We start from the raw sequence: 13,877 nt of genomic DNA, 5'->3' as shown, positions 1-13,877 counted from the left end.
ACTGGATAAGCACTTAAGAAAATGTGTCAATAAATGGACATACATCAACTTACTATATTTATCCAAACAGACGGGACCAATAATGCTTCATTGAGTTAGAGACTTTAACAGTCTCTTCTATGTAAGACTGTCTCGTGCTGATATACCTGCAAACTTGACAACAAAGGTGTTGCGACTTTCGTCCGTAAATAAAGCCGCGGCCGGCTGAGTTGGTTGTGTCCATGTGACGCGCCTCCAATAATCCATAATGGGTCGTACTTGTACTTTGCGCATTTATTTTAAGAACAAAACAAAAACAAACATTTGCGCTTTCAATCAATTTACAACTAGCGCATGGATTAACTGGTGTGCCAAAAAAGGACGCTCAACAGAAAAGTTTGCCCACAAACCACTCACCCAACACACCTGCTGCGAACACCGACATCAGGTAAATAGACTGTGACCACACCCACATACCATCACCTGAGATGCAGGTAAAGCTATACACCTGTGCCACCAAAACAAAAAGGAAAAACATAAACATTGACTTTGGCTCTTACAAAAGGTTTTTCAGACAACATGTAGCTGTCCTCTATGTCAGCTCACACATTTACATTTATGTCACACTTATTTCTGCTTTCCCATTTTATAATTATTACTTACATTTTGATTAGATACATTGAGTTTGTAAATGATCAGATTACATAATTGGAATACAATGTATCCAATTCAGGGTTGCGGGAGGATGAAGCCTATCCCAGCTGATACAGGACAAAGACAGGCTGCCAGTTTATTGCAGGGCTAAGACAATATGTGTAACAGAAAATCCACTTACATGTTTGATATTTCTTATAATAATCATAATTATGACTATTATTTAAAGGTTTCTTTATAAATACATTTTGATTTTTTATAACACCTAAAATATAAACCTGAGCTGTTTCAGATTCTGACCTCTGACCTCAGTGACCTGGCTGTGTCCTCACTGCAGCTCCCTCTTTGGAAGTACATCTGCTTCTTGTCTTCCCCCAGTGTTGACCGCCTGCCCTTGATATCATGTACTGTACCTGAGGAACAAAAAAGGATAAACACTTGCCTTCATTTAAGAAGTACATTCATACAGAGGTAATCTATGGAAACACACTAGTTCACCATTTGGGAGGAATCAGTTCCTGTGAAACATTTCTGTAAATGAACATCATGTGGAGAATGAATGAAATGAGTTCTTCAGGTGACTCAGCAGTCCCACACTGACAAATGAAATCTAGTTAAACTATTAAGCATATTTGCTCTTCTGAAATCTGTTAAACAATAACAAACATAAATTAGTAACAAAAATACAGCTGAGTAGAGGCTTTACAAACCACCAGCAGCCATAATGCTAAATTTTAATCTTCAAATGTTTCTGAGCCATCTTCAACCTGCTTTTAACACATTAAAGTCCCACAGTCAATGCAGCCTGACTCAATCCTAGATGTTCAGCACACAGAGGTACCGTTTAAAGTTTAGTGATAACATGAGTCACTGATCATTTGCAGTATTACAGAGTCTGGCAGTCTTTGCATGATGTCCACGTCACTCTAAGTTTCTAGCTGACTCTCAGGTGTGACAGCAGGAAAGAGTAATAATAACCTGCATCCTGAGGTTTGTCATGCAGGATTTAAGGAGCCAGGCTTTGTTCACACAGCTAGAATTGTATTTTACACTGACCCTGGGTCAGTATAAGTATCATACAGTTTAAACGAAGCACTGAAACTTGCACATATTTATTACAGATGCACTGAAGCTAATCGAGATATTTGCTGTCAGTCTGTGGCTGCGATTAAACACTTTACTGAAAACTTTATTAACTAGTAACTTCATCAGTCATGACAGAAGCTAATATTTCTGTGCTAACATCGTTTAAACAGTAACAGCTTTACTACAATATAAGCTAACGTTTACACCGTAACTTTAAGCTAGCACCATAAAGATGGTAAAACACGTAATAATATCTACAAATGCATCTTAAAGCTGTTATATTAGCACTCGGTGTATTACTAACATAACCACATTAACATTACTGACACTCGCTGACTTTTAATAGTCATTCTATAAATGCTGTCCGTTTAAATGGTCTTACCTGTACACACTGCTGTATCCACCGGATTCCAGCCAGAGTGGATTCCGGAGTCTTCCCACGCTCCTGTTAGTGATCCTCCATCTGGATGGATGAGAACAACCTTCTGAACAATCTAGCAGGAGATGGCCCAAATCTATGGGACTGATTTGTGCTAATAACGCCCATTGTATGGACTGATAACAGCTGAAGCGGGTGAATAAAGTCACCCAGTAGCTAGCTGTGCCATTACCCAGCATACATCACTCCCTCCATAAATGCAATAAACGATACAAAAGTATCGTTCTACCTGTTTTTCAGGTAGTCGTTTACATTATATAATTTATTGTGTTCAGTATACGTCACTACAATGTGATTTCGGAAATATATAAATATACAGACAACAGGCTCTTCCGCGGCAATCTCTTGTCGTCAATAAGCAACGTTAAGGGAGCTCTATAGTATTCAATGAGAGGACCCTGCGCGTCGATAAGTGAAGCAGAGGGAGCCTGACCATGCGTCACACATTTGACAAGTTGGGAGTGAGAACGTGTTGCTCACACATATCCCTGTCTTAATACTTCTCAAATGTCTAATTGATTGAATTGGTCGCCATGACAAATCCTGTCTCATTATAAATAATAATAAAGGATATAATGCATAACTGTATAGGGAACAATTGTAGCATTCTTGTCTTCTTGGCAGTTCGGAGAGAGAGGCCCGTGACAGGTTCCTGTTAATCTGCACTGCCTCAAATTTGCAGCAACAGCAAGTTTACTGCACACGTCCATATACAGACTGAGCCTAGAGGCTATAGGCTAATCACTGTGAATGAAACAGACAACGGGCAGGCTTAGCATCCTGGAAACAGAAATTCAGCAAAAAAAGAAAAAAGGAAAAAGAAATAGGTTGACAGAGGATCTGCTGTAGTTAAACTTTTTGGTGAGGTGTACAGGGTTAACAGTTTATGAATTTGGAGCCTCAGTGCATCATGAGAAGATACTGTGCAGTGACGTGTGCATTGCAAACATGGTCACACAATTTAATTTTGTAGTTTGTGAGTTTATATTCATTACCTACTATGTCCACATCATCTATAATTGTGGTTTTCAGTCTTTGCATGCATTTTTTTCTTGGGGGGCGGGTATCAGAAAAACAAAGCTTAACTGTAACTTAACAACAACTCCAGATTACAATGACATAACAAAACACCATGTTCTTTGTTTAATGGGAAATATAGTTTGATACTAATTTAAGACACAAGCTAGCAGTGTACAAAGAGACACCCAGACCTCTCTAGGTGCACCCACCTCCTTTGGCTATTCTGGGGGGACACAAAGCTGGTCCCACACTAGCTGAGAGGTATAACCTCTGCACAGAGGTCTTCTTGTGATAGGATATCCCAAAACACCTCAATTCAGAGGCGCATGCACCACGTCTGCCGGCTCCGCAGGAATAGCAGCTCTAGCGCCTCTTCACAAACAGGAAGCTCATTTCCGCAGCTTGCATCCACAATCTTATTCTTTCTGCCAACATCTAACACCAGTGGCCACAGGCAAACGTGGCAGAGCCTCAGAACTGGTGCTAATTCTCCCCCCAGCCGCTCCACACTCAGCTGCCAACTGCCCCAGTGTGAGCTGGAGTTCACTACCTAATGGCACCAAGAGACAATTATATTCCAGCTATATTTGGGGTTTAGAGAGTTGTGAGAAACATTGTGTTAAAAATCAAACGCAGCTAAAGTGCTGAACACACCTCAGTCAGAGGAGCTCCATCCAAGCTTCAATTTTACCACCACCTCCAGTGTCAGATCCTAAATCCTATCACCACTGAGATTCTTCTCTGCCATGATGGGTCATCTGAGTCTAATTGCCAAATACATTAATTTCTCTATCTCAATAAATCGAGTTCAATTCTTCCAAGTGATCTCTCCTTATTGAATTGCTTTTGGCCCGTTTAATGACACTGTATGTAAATGAAACTGTTTGCTCAGTACAGTATAGATACTTAATTAGTTATTTAAGTTTGTAAGATGTTCTCATAAAATTAGAAAAAGCTGTTTTCATGAATAATTAGAATTGTGTCAGTACACCGGAAATTCTATTAATTAAAATGAGTTTAGAAATTATATCAACTTGTGTCCCCAGCTCCGAACATCCCCTTCAAGAAGTTTTGGATGCTGAAAACGATCTGTTTTCCCCAGACTTACCTGATCACCTGCATTTAGGCCAAGTAAGACATTAATATTTTTCAGAATTATCCTCTTTCAGTGTCTGCTGACAGGCACGACTGTCACGACCATTCCCCATCTACTCATATCTGTATCTCCGGGTTTTACCTCAGTCTTCTCCCTCATCTTCTCTGCCTGCACATACTTCAGGCCACGGAGCCAGGTTGCATCAAATACCAGAAGAATTACCGCAATATGGGCGGAAAAACAAGGGAAGGCCTAAAAAATAAAAGCTCCAAACGCGGAGATCGGTTATGAAGTAACCTTTGTGTATTTAAATACAGGGCTTTGCAAGACATGTTTTCACTTTTTGTCGTATCCACCTCTGTATCCTGTGTAATTACCATCAATTTTGACGACACCTCTTCAGTGATTTTCTATTACCGTCGTTGTCCCAGATTCTTATTTTGAAACCTTTCAGCGGCATTTCCTTTTCGCTCTGGCTGATTTGACGCTGGACGGAGGCAACCCATGATCGCAGACTCAACACGCATCCTCACACCACTGACCTGGGCTTAGCTGTGTCCTGCATGTGTGTGCATGTGTGTGCGTGTGTGAGCGGGAGTGTGAATGATCCCCAGAAACCAGCAGCAGGATGGAGGATCTCAAGGAGAATCTGGGAACTTTGGATTGACGCCCGGGGATAACGCGCAGACGGCCTGAACCTCATCGGGCTTCTCGTGGATTTATATATTTGGATGTTGTCCGTTTTACCCTTTTACCTTTTACTTCTAGGCAGCGGGATTTTACGCTTGGCTTACAACCCTTATCATCTTTGGCGTGCAAAATGCCATTCGCCAAAAGGATTGTGGAGCCGCAGCTTCTGTGCAGACACCCGATCCCCAATGATGATGGTCTGCTTTTCGAGGACCTGTGTGCCATCAGTAATGTGGTTCTTTCCCGGACCTTGCGACAGCTCTCCGACCTGGCCCGACACGCCTGCTCCTTATTTCAGGAGCTGGAAAACGACATCATTAGCACCAACCAACGGGTCTGGGTCCTTCAGAATAAAATAGGCCAGATACAGCAGACTGCCAGTGCCCTAGACCCCAAAAAGGAGGCTGTGCGTAAGTAGACGAACACATGTGCATACCCCCATATTATGGGGAGAAATCGCTCCATGATTTAAACCTGAGCGTTTTGGCTTTGGTTTCCATACATTAACATCCCTCATGTGCCCCCTAATGCTTCTTAGTGTCCCTTCCTCAAAAAAATAAAAATAAATAAAAATAAATATATATATATAAATTTTTTAACACAGCTGCACGCGCGCCCGTCGTAGACTCGGCCGCGCTCGCACCCCCACCTTCATTGAAATGTGTCACACAAGTGCGTTTGCACATTTGCCCATCCAGATGCATGTTTCACAACGCAAGATGTGTTGACTGCACATTTATGTGGCGTTGGAGACTCGGATGCGCGCGTATGTGTGTGTGTGTGTGTGTCCTTCGACGTGGAGGGGAATCTGTGTGTGTGTCTGTTGACAAGCAGGCAGCGAGAAGCGGAGCGGAGGGGCGTGTGTTGCCGCTGCATTGGCTCAGCATCGCAGTCTCGCTACTGCGGGAAGCGCACACCTGAAGCATGTTCAGGCCGTGTTTCCCGGTCCCCCAACAAGGCCTCCTTCTCTTAGAGAGGGTGTGAACAGGCCAGTCTGCATGAAGTTAAGGTTCGAGTATCTGTTTAAAAAAAGGGGGGGGGGGGGGGGATACGTGTGTGTTTGTCTGTGCTTTTCTATCTGTGTGTGTGTGTTAGAAAGAGAGAGAGATGGGTTTTTCGTAGACGACTCCCCGTGCGCCAAACCCACCCTTTCCACATGCAGCAGCACCAACACAGCATCAATAATGAATCCAGATGTCCATGTTGCAGGGTAAATGTGGAGCGATCGCGCCTATATGTTTAGGCGTCGCATTCATTTCCAGCTCCCGCGGATCTCACAAGAAAAAAAAACAGAAAACAGAAAGAAAACCCGCCTGATTGGCAGCGATGAGAGAGCCTGCAATTGACTGTAACAGAGCGTTCTGTGCAGCAGCTACATATTATTTATGTTCTCTGCAGTGCCGTCAGTATACGTCTTGAGATTTTAGAGGTTCGTTTCAGAGATTTTAGGGCAGTTCTGTACGCTGGGACTCATCACTGCTGCATGTTATCATAGTGTGGGGACAATAAGAGCTTCTTGGGGGTGGGTGGGGGTCTGATTTTAGGAACATAAGCACCCCTCTTCAGATATAACCCCCTCAACACACATCTCTGAGCGTGTGGTACGGCGGCCATGTCTGTATTACATGGGAATCTGTTCTGCTGTGTTGTTTTTGTTAATAAGGGTTGGTTGTCTCACATTCAGCAAGACAGAAAATATGTTCAGTTGTGCCACATGCAGTAAACAGTAAACTCATCTCTCCATAATGGAAACTCTTCAGACCTGACACAAGCAGCACTAAACCCAGAAACCTGTCACATACTTGTTGGGCACAGAAGACTGATTTGTTTAGTGGATTGGGCTTTTTTTAAAATCCCCCTATCCAGTCAAGACATCAAACACAAGTTGTTGTTTTTTAAACATGCACCACCGTCAGAGTTTTGAAAAGTCTTTGCACTCATGCTGTCAACTAGAAATTCTCTATTGTGAAATGCTGTTTTACCCTTTCTGGCCCTTTAATGTTCTTTAAATCTGACAACCTGAGATGTTGACATCAACTTTTTACATGCTGCAATTTTAGGCGTCCAAGAGAAAAAACTAAATTGCTGCTCATATGTGCATACACTATAATAAAAATATAACTTGAGCTCCTCTTCCCCATTTGAATTGTTGTTGTTTGAGAATTCCAGTGCAATGTGGACAACTTTGGCAAAACAGGAGAATGATGCCATGCCGTATTCTATTTTTTCTTTAACTGTCCTTCGTACAGTGTTACATGCCTACAAATCTATCACACAATTAAAATGTTAAAGATATCTTGCCCAGTTATATACACTATAAAACATTTTCCCCTTTCTGATCCTTAGATATTTAATTTCCCACAAGAGTATTGTTTTGAATTTACCTTTCACTGGCATCATTTATGATCATATTCTTGTTATGGAGAGAGTATGCAAAGAAGTGGCTCCATGGTCTGAAAACTCCCCCCGGTTCAGAACTGGGAGGAGACACAAATCTACCCTCTGGGTGTCAAGCTACTCTTAGTGCTGGTCCTAAGCCTGGATAAATGGGAGGATTGGATCAGGAAGGGGCCCTGCGACAGACTGGCGACCTGTCCAGGGTGTACCCTGCCTCTCGCCCTATGACAGCTGGGATAGGCTCTATTTTATTCAGCTATCAAAAGGGCTATTATCTTCCTGTGTGCTGATAAACAGAAGCAATAACCCCGAGGATGTAAAAGTCACTGTTTAAACACAGACGGAGATTCAGTGTCGCTGACAACAGTTTCCCCACCTGATGGTGGAGCGTATCAAGATTCCAGGGAGTCAATATGGTGCTAACTTGGATTGATCCTGAACATAGCAGTGGGCAGTCTTCAGACGGCGTTCAGACCACCTGCGTTGTGTGAGACACTGATCAAAACATAATTAAACAGTCTGTACTTGTTGTCATCTGTTGGCACTAGCACATGGTGTTAATGTACAACTTTCTTTTGTTTGATAATGCGTAACGAAAAGCAGGTGACCTACAGCTCAGTGCTGCTTTTCCGCACTGATAGAGGACTGAAAGTCCCGCTGCTCTGATAATGCGCTTATGATACTCCTTCTCTGTACATATGGACTGAGGGATAAGCCAATCATGCAGGGGAACCTCATGGCAAATGTATGAATATCATAGAGGAGGAAATCAGTGGAGATGTGACAACCAGAAATAACAGATTGTTGTGAAATTTGAGGATTTGTAGCAATAACAGGACAAACAATAGCTAGTGATGGGAAATGGGCACTTATCACTTATTTAACTTTGAGGTGAGCAAAACTAGGCGTGAGAACTACTGTTGACTGACATGTGACAGGCTGCGAAATATACCAGAGGGTTACGTAAGCACCCACGCCTGGAATATCCAGTAGCAACTAGATGTCAGCAGCAAAAGGGATATCACTTTATATGGGAACACGGTTTAAGGCTGAGGGATATTTTTACTGTTGGCCATCAGGATGTCAGATTGGAGTAACGGCTGTCTGTACTTTCCTGGGACTCAGGGTGCCAGATTTAAGTATCTCACTGGCAGCCCAAGGCTCAGTGATACTCAGTGAAACTCAGATACAAACAAATAAACACACACACACACCTCTTTGTGACTGCTTTCGTCAGTAGCAGATTGATGTAGTCACTTGTAGTTTGTATGGAAGACACTGCAATCACTTGGCAGATAATTTCCAAGTCTGAGTGAAACTGAAAACTCCAACACAAACAAGAGATGGAACGCACTGGTTGCAGCGCTAACACACAACTTTTACTTTGAAGGCAAATTCTCTTATTTCTGGGTTGTGTCTCATTTTTTAAAGCTTTAATAATCTTTGGCTGGTAGTTACTAAGTGTTTGCAGACAAATTGGTGTCTTCCATAGGAATTTATAGGTGACTACAGCAATCTGCTACAAAGGACAAGGCAATTCATGGTGCAGCACCCTCTTTGCAATTGATTTCACCTAGTGACAGCCAGCAGCCTCCAGGAACCCCATTTTGCCCCCATGATCAGTGGTTGTATCTGATCTAATATGCCAGACAGCTTTTGAAAAATGTGCACATGATGTCATGTGAGAAGCCAATATAAATTAAGTCCCCTTTCCTATACATTTTTATTCTATACATCTTACACTTGTCACACGTTTTTTTAATACACCTTTTTGGGGGGTGGCAGGGTAAGGGTCTTTAGTGGCATGATCGTTCAGCAACTATATTCTGTTGACAGAATATAGACTACCTTTAATTACCAGTTAGCAATAGCATAGTAATTATACAACAAGGGTCATCGAAATATCAAAAATATACTGGTCGAGTAGCTGAAGAAGTATTGCCTGTCTTAGTCCAAAAAACACTAACACATTGTTTGTATATTGCCTTTTACAAATCAGTTATCATTCCTTGGTAACCCCCCAAGCAAAACACACTTCCATATCCAGATTCTTACTCTGGATGGCATTACCTTGGCCTCCAGTAACGCTGTGAGGAACCTTGGAGTCATTTTTGACCAGGACATGTCCTTCAATGCACATATTAAACAAATATGTAAGACTGCGTTCTTCCATTTGTGCAACATCTCTAAAATTAGAAATATCCTGTCTCAGAGTGACGCTGAAAAACTAGTTCATGCATTTATTACTTCCAGGCTGGACTACTGTAATTCATTATTATCAGGATGTCCAAAAAACTCACTGAAAAGCCTTCAGCTAATCCAAAATGCTGCAGCAAGAGTCCTGACAGGGACTAGAAAGAGAGAGCAGATTTCTCCTGTTTTGGCTTCCCTTCATTGGTTTCCTGTTAAATCCAGAATTGAATTCAAAATCCTGCTCCTCACATACAAGGTCTTAAATAATCAGGCCCCATCTTATCTTAATGACCTTGTAGTACCATATCACCCTATTAGAGCACTTCACTCTCACTCTGCAGGCCTACTTGCTGTTCCCAGAGTATTTAAAAGTAGAATGGGAGGGAGAGCCTTCAGTTTTCAGGCCCCTCTTCTGTGGAACCAGCTTCCAGTTTGGATTCAGGAGACAGACACTATCTCTACTTTCAAGATTAAGCTTAAAACTTTCCTTTTTGCTGAAGCATATAGTTAGGGCTGGACCAGGTGACCCTGAATCCTCCCTTAGTTATGCTGCAATAGACGTAGGCTGCCGGGGGATTCCCATGATGCATTGAGTTTTTCCTTTCCAGTAACCTTTCTCACTCACTATGTAGTAACAGACCTCTCTGCATTGAATCATATCTGTTATTAACCTCTGTCTCTCTTCCACAGCATGTCTTTTATCCTGTCTTCCTTCTCTCACCCCAACCGGTCGCAGCAGATGGCCGCCCCTCCCTGAGCCTGGTTCTGCCGGAGGTTTCTTCCTGTTAAAAGGGAGTTTTTCCTTCCCACTGTCGCCAAAGTGCTTGCTCATAGGGGGTCATATGATTGTTGGGTTTTTCTCTGTACCTATGAAGCGCCTTGAGGCGACTTTTGTTGTGATTTGGCGCTATATAAATAAAATTGAATTGAATTGAATTGAATATCCCATATCTAACTCTGCCTTTCTGCAGTAGTTGTCTTCTACTTTCTTTGGTACTTGTGGGCTTTAATCTTTTTCTTCTTCAGTATGTAAGGATAGAACACTCTTTTAGTACTGGAAGAACTGCTGCCTTGATACATATGCTGCCTGATATTAAAAAAATACAGTTACTGTTGCATTTTTCTATTAAACGGTACTGTAAGCATTGGCTATGGTGACATCTCTATATACAGCAGGTTGATTATTTCCCTCAGTGATCACCTTCGTCTACATTTTGATGCCAAACGGTGTTATCAGCCAACCAATGACGCTCTCTGTGGATATATATCACAATAAACAAGATGTGATTGGCTGATGCCTGCAATGGTGCTTCAACAGTTTTCAACAGTTTCAAGCAAAGCGACGGATCCTTAATTCACTTCAGCATTGTGAGACACACCCCCCCCCCCCCCCCCCCCCCCTTTTAAAGTGAATGAGAAGCAAAAAAAGTCAAAGCCCAAAATGCTTTTGTGTGAATCCTCCCTGAGACAGTATTATCTTTCTAGCATAATGATAGTGTACTTCAGGTATATTGTTTATCACTCATCAAAGCTTCCCCAATCAAATTTTCACATTAAAAAAATAACTCAAATGTCCGTGTGAAATCTCTCACAGCTTCCACAGCCAGCTGAGCAGCTTCGGACCTCTTGTATCTAATTTTTCAGATATTGCTGTTAAATAATTCTGTATGGTACAACAGTCTTACTCTGATTAGCCCCATTTACAGTACAGCAGGTGAAGCAAAAGGCACTGAAACTCTTTAATACTGTCAATGTAAATCACCTGCCCAGCACACAACATCAGACTTAATCAGTTATTAAGAACTAATATAACTGGTCAGAAAAGTGATATTAAGAACAGACAACATCTATACAGTATTTTCAGTTAATGGACTATTTAACAAAATCTGTTTAAAAAAATAACAAATTCCAAATTAATATTTACATATTTGATACAAGTACAAGCATTCGGGGTAAATAATGGAATAATGTGTGAATGCTGGCAGACCAGACTTATTAAATAATGCTGTGAGAATTGCAGTTAAGTGCAGTTCACCTCTGTAAGGCTCACATACCCTGACTGGTTTGGATTCAGGATCTTCTGTTAAGTAGTAATCTACACCATACACTCTCCACTGAACACACACACACACACACACACACACACACACACACACACACACACACACACACACACACACACACACACACACACACACTTACACACAAGGTGGAAGGGATTTTAATGTGAACATATTGGACTGTGGGGACTGTGGCAAATATATTGTACTGCTCTGGCAACACTAGTTTCTTTGTGGTATGCCATTAAAGCAAATTTGACTTTGAGTTTCAGAGCGTATGGCCTGTGGCAGCGGGAGGCTGCTCTATCTCTCGCTAGTCTGCATAGTAACAGAGGACAGAGAGGGAGGCCTGCTTTAACCTTTCAGCTGAGTCAGTCCCTTTCTCTTTAATGCGTGTCGTACATTTTAAGTCGCTAGTCGTTCTAACAACTAAAACTAGGATCGCTTCTGAAGCAAACAGCATGTCTTTGTCTGAGATAAATTGAGGAGAGCGATTGACAGAGAGAGAGACTGAGAGCCTGGCAGTACACAGTAATTCTCAGTGGTTTGAATGTGTATTTATTATTAACCAACTCATAAACAAACTAGCAGAATGAACTATTATCTGTGGAGAAAAACATAACCAGTCTAGGAGAGGTATGTCTTAGTACGATTGGATGAGTTCTCAGCAGGGCTCAACATTGATTGGTTCAACTTGGAAAAAGTGCCATTTTTGAAAACAAGCAATCTATCAGAAGCTAGATGATAAAAACTGCCATCAATGACTGAAAACTTGGCTCCATTGTCTTGTTTGCTGATGTTGTTGTGGTCTAACAGATCTATGGTTACAATCATGCACTGTTTTGAGATGCATCATGGTTGAAACCTTTCTTAAAGCTATCGTCACCCCACAAGTCCGGTGGCCTGAATTCCTACAATGGAAAATCACCTACTTAGAGATATTGACCAACGTCATAGGGTGCTACTGGTTTACAGGCTTAATCCATTCAGTGTGTGGTTCTCGGAGCTGTGCAGGTATTTGGTTTCAAACACGCATTGCACATCAGAATACTCTGCGTCTAGGCACCGTTTGTCTGCCTCACACCTTACCACAAACAACCCAAGTCAGATGCATCAATTCAGATGTTCCCAGTTCAATATGTGTGATGATTTGTGTGCAAAGCTTTTAGAGACTGTCTCCTTGCCTCTCTCATTCCTTTTTTTTCTGTCCTCCATCTTTTCTTGTCTGTATCCATTCTCATCCCCCTTCTTCTCCTTTGCTTTCTCCACTCCATCTATACCTCTTTCCTCACTGCCCTACTTTCACCATCATCGGCAGCATGGAGAGTCTTCTGCCTCTTGACAGCATATTTAATGTTTAATGCACTTTGATTTTCACGCAGACACTTACAAGCCGGAGAGGAGAGGAGAGGAGAGGAGAGGAGAGGAGAGGAGAGGAGAGGAGAGGAGAGGAGAGGAGAGGAGAGGAGAGGAGAGGAGAGGAGAGGAGAGGAGAGGAGAGGAGAGAGTTTGATAGCTAAAAGGAGAGATGAGGAGAAATCAAAGAAAATGATGACAAATTCTTAATAGTATTAATTAAGAGTGTCCACAAAAATGGGAGACATGAGTGGTGTAAAGTTATTAAAGTCACACTTTTATTATGGAAGTATGCTTGTATTGACAATGCCGGCATGTTTATGAGCGTAATTTTTAGCATATTCATATGGTGGTTAAGTCAGAGATAAGCTACAGTTGGAAGCTGGCACATTGTAAGAAGAGGGTACTAAAGATGCTGTCCAGTTGCTTGAATGAAAATTGTTTTCCTGTTCCTTGGTTTGCATCTATGTTGCAAGATCCACTACAAGTGTGCTTTAGCGTGTCAGCCTTCTACCCCAACCAGTCCTGCTAGGGTCCAAATATTTTTCATACAAAATTCAAGTTCTTAGAAGCAGAGTTTATTTATGGGGCAGGCGTAGTGTAGCATTAACTGTTTAAACTAAGATTGTGACATTAAAAAATGTCATTTTCACAGTCAAACCAATTATTGCCAATATGCATTCAAAAGAGATTATTCTGGGAGAGCATCCAATCAGTGCAGCAGAAAGACAATGATCTGTATGTGTGTTGGGTAAGCAGCTTCAGCTGAAACAAACAGGCCTACTTCTGTAATGTTTAAGAGTTGCATTTGAGCATGCATATGAAAATAGTTCACCCCTCTCGTTTAATGCACATTAAACGAGAATCACTGTGCTCGTTTAATGTGAATCAGTGACACAGAACCTAC

At 41.9% G+C, this 13,877-nt stretch overlaps 1 protein-coding gene across 1 annotated transcript in view; it reads left to right on the top strand.

The window, feature by feature from the left end:
- Positions 1 to 5,094: 5,094 nt before the first annotated feature.
- nhsb (Nance-Horan syndrome b (congenital cataracts and dental anomalies)) overlaps positions 5,095 to 13,877 on the top strand; it is a gene marked incomplete at both ends in the record, with an annotated part of 62,522 nt that continues 53,739 nt past the window's right edge. The window contains one exon of the mRNA XM_080884392.1: positions 5,095 to 5,374. Coding sequence (XP_080740518.1) covers positions 5,095 to 5,374 — 280 coding nt within the window. The remainder of the gene's footprint in view (positions 5,375 to 13,877) is intronic.

The sequence above is a fragment of the Rhamphochromis sp. 'chilingali' genome (assembly GCF_963969265.1).
Source record: "Rhamphochromis sp. 'chilingali' genome assembly, chromosome: 6".
Classification (NCBI taxonomy): Eukaryota; Metazoa; Chordata; class Actinopteri; order Cichliformes; family Cichlidae; genus Rhamphochromis; species Rhamphochromis sp. 'chilingali'.
Note: the sequence above shows the minus strand (reverse complement) of the source record. Positions and strands in the feature narration are given on the sequence as shown.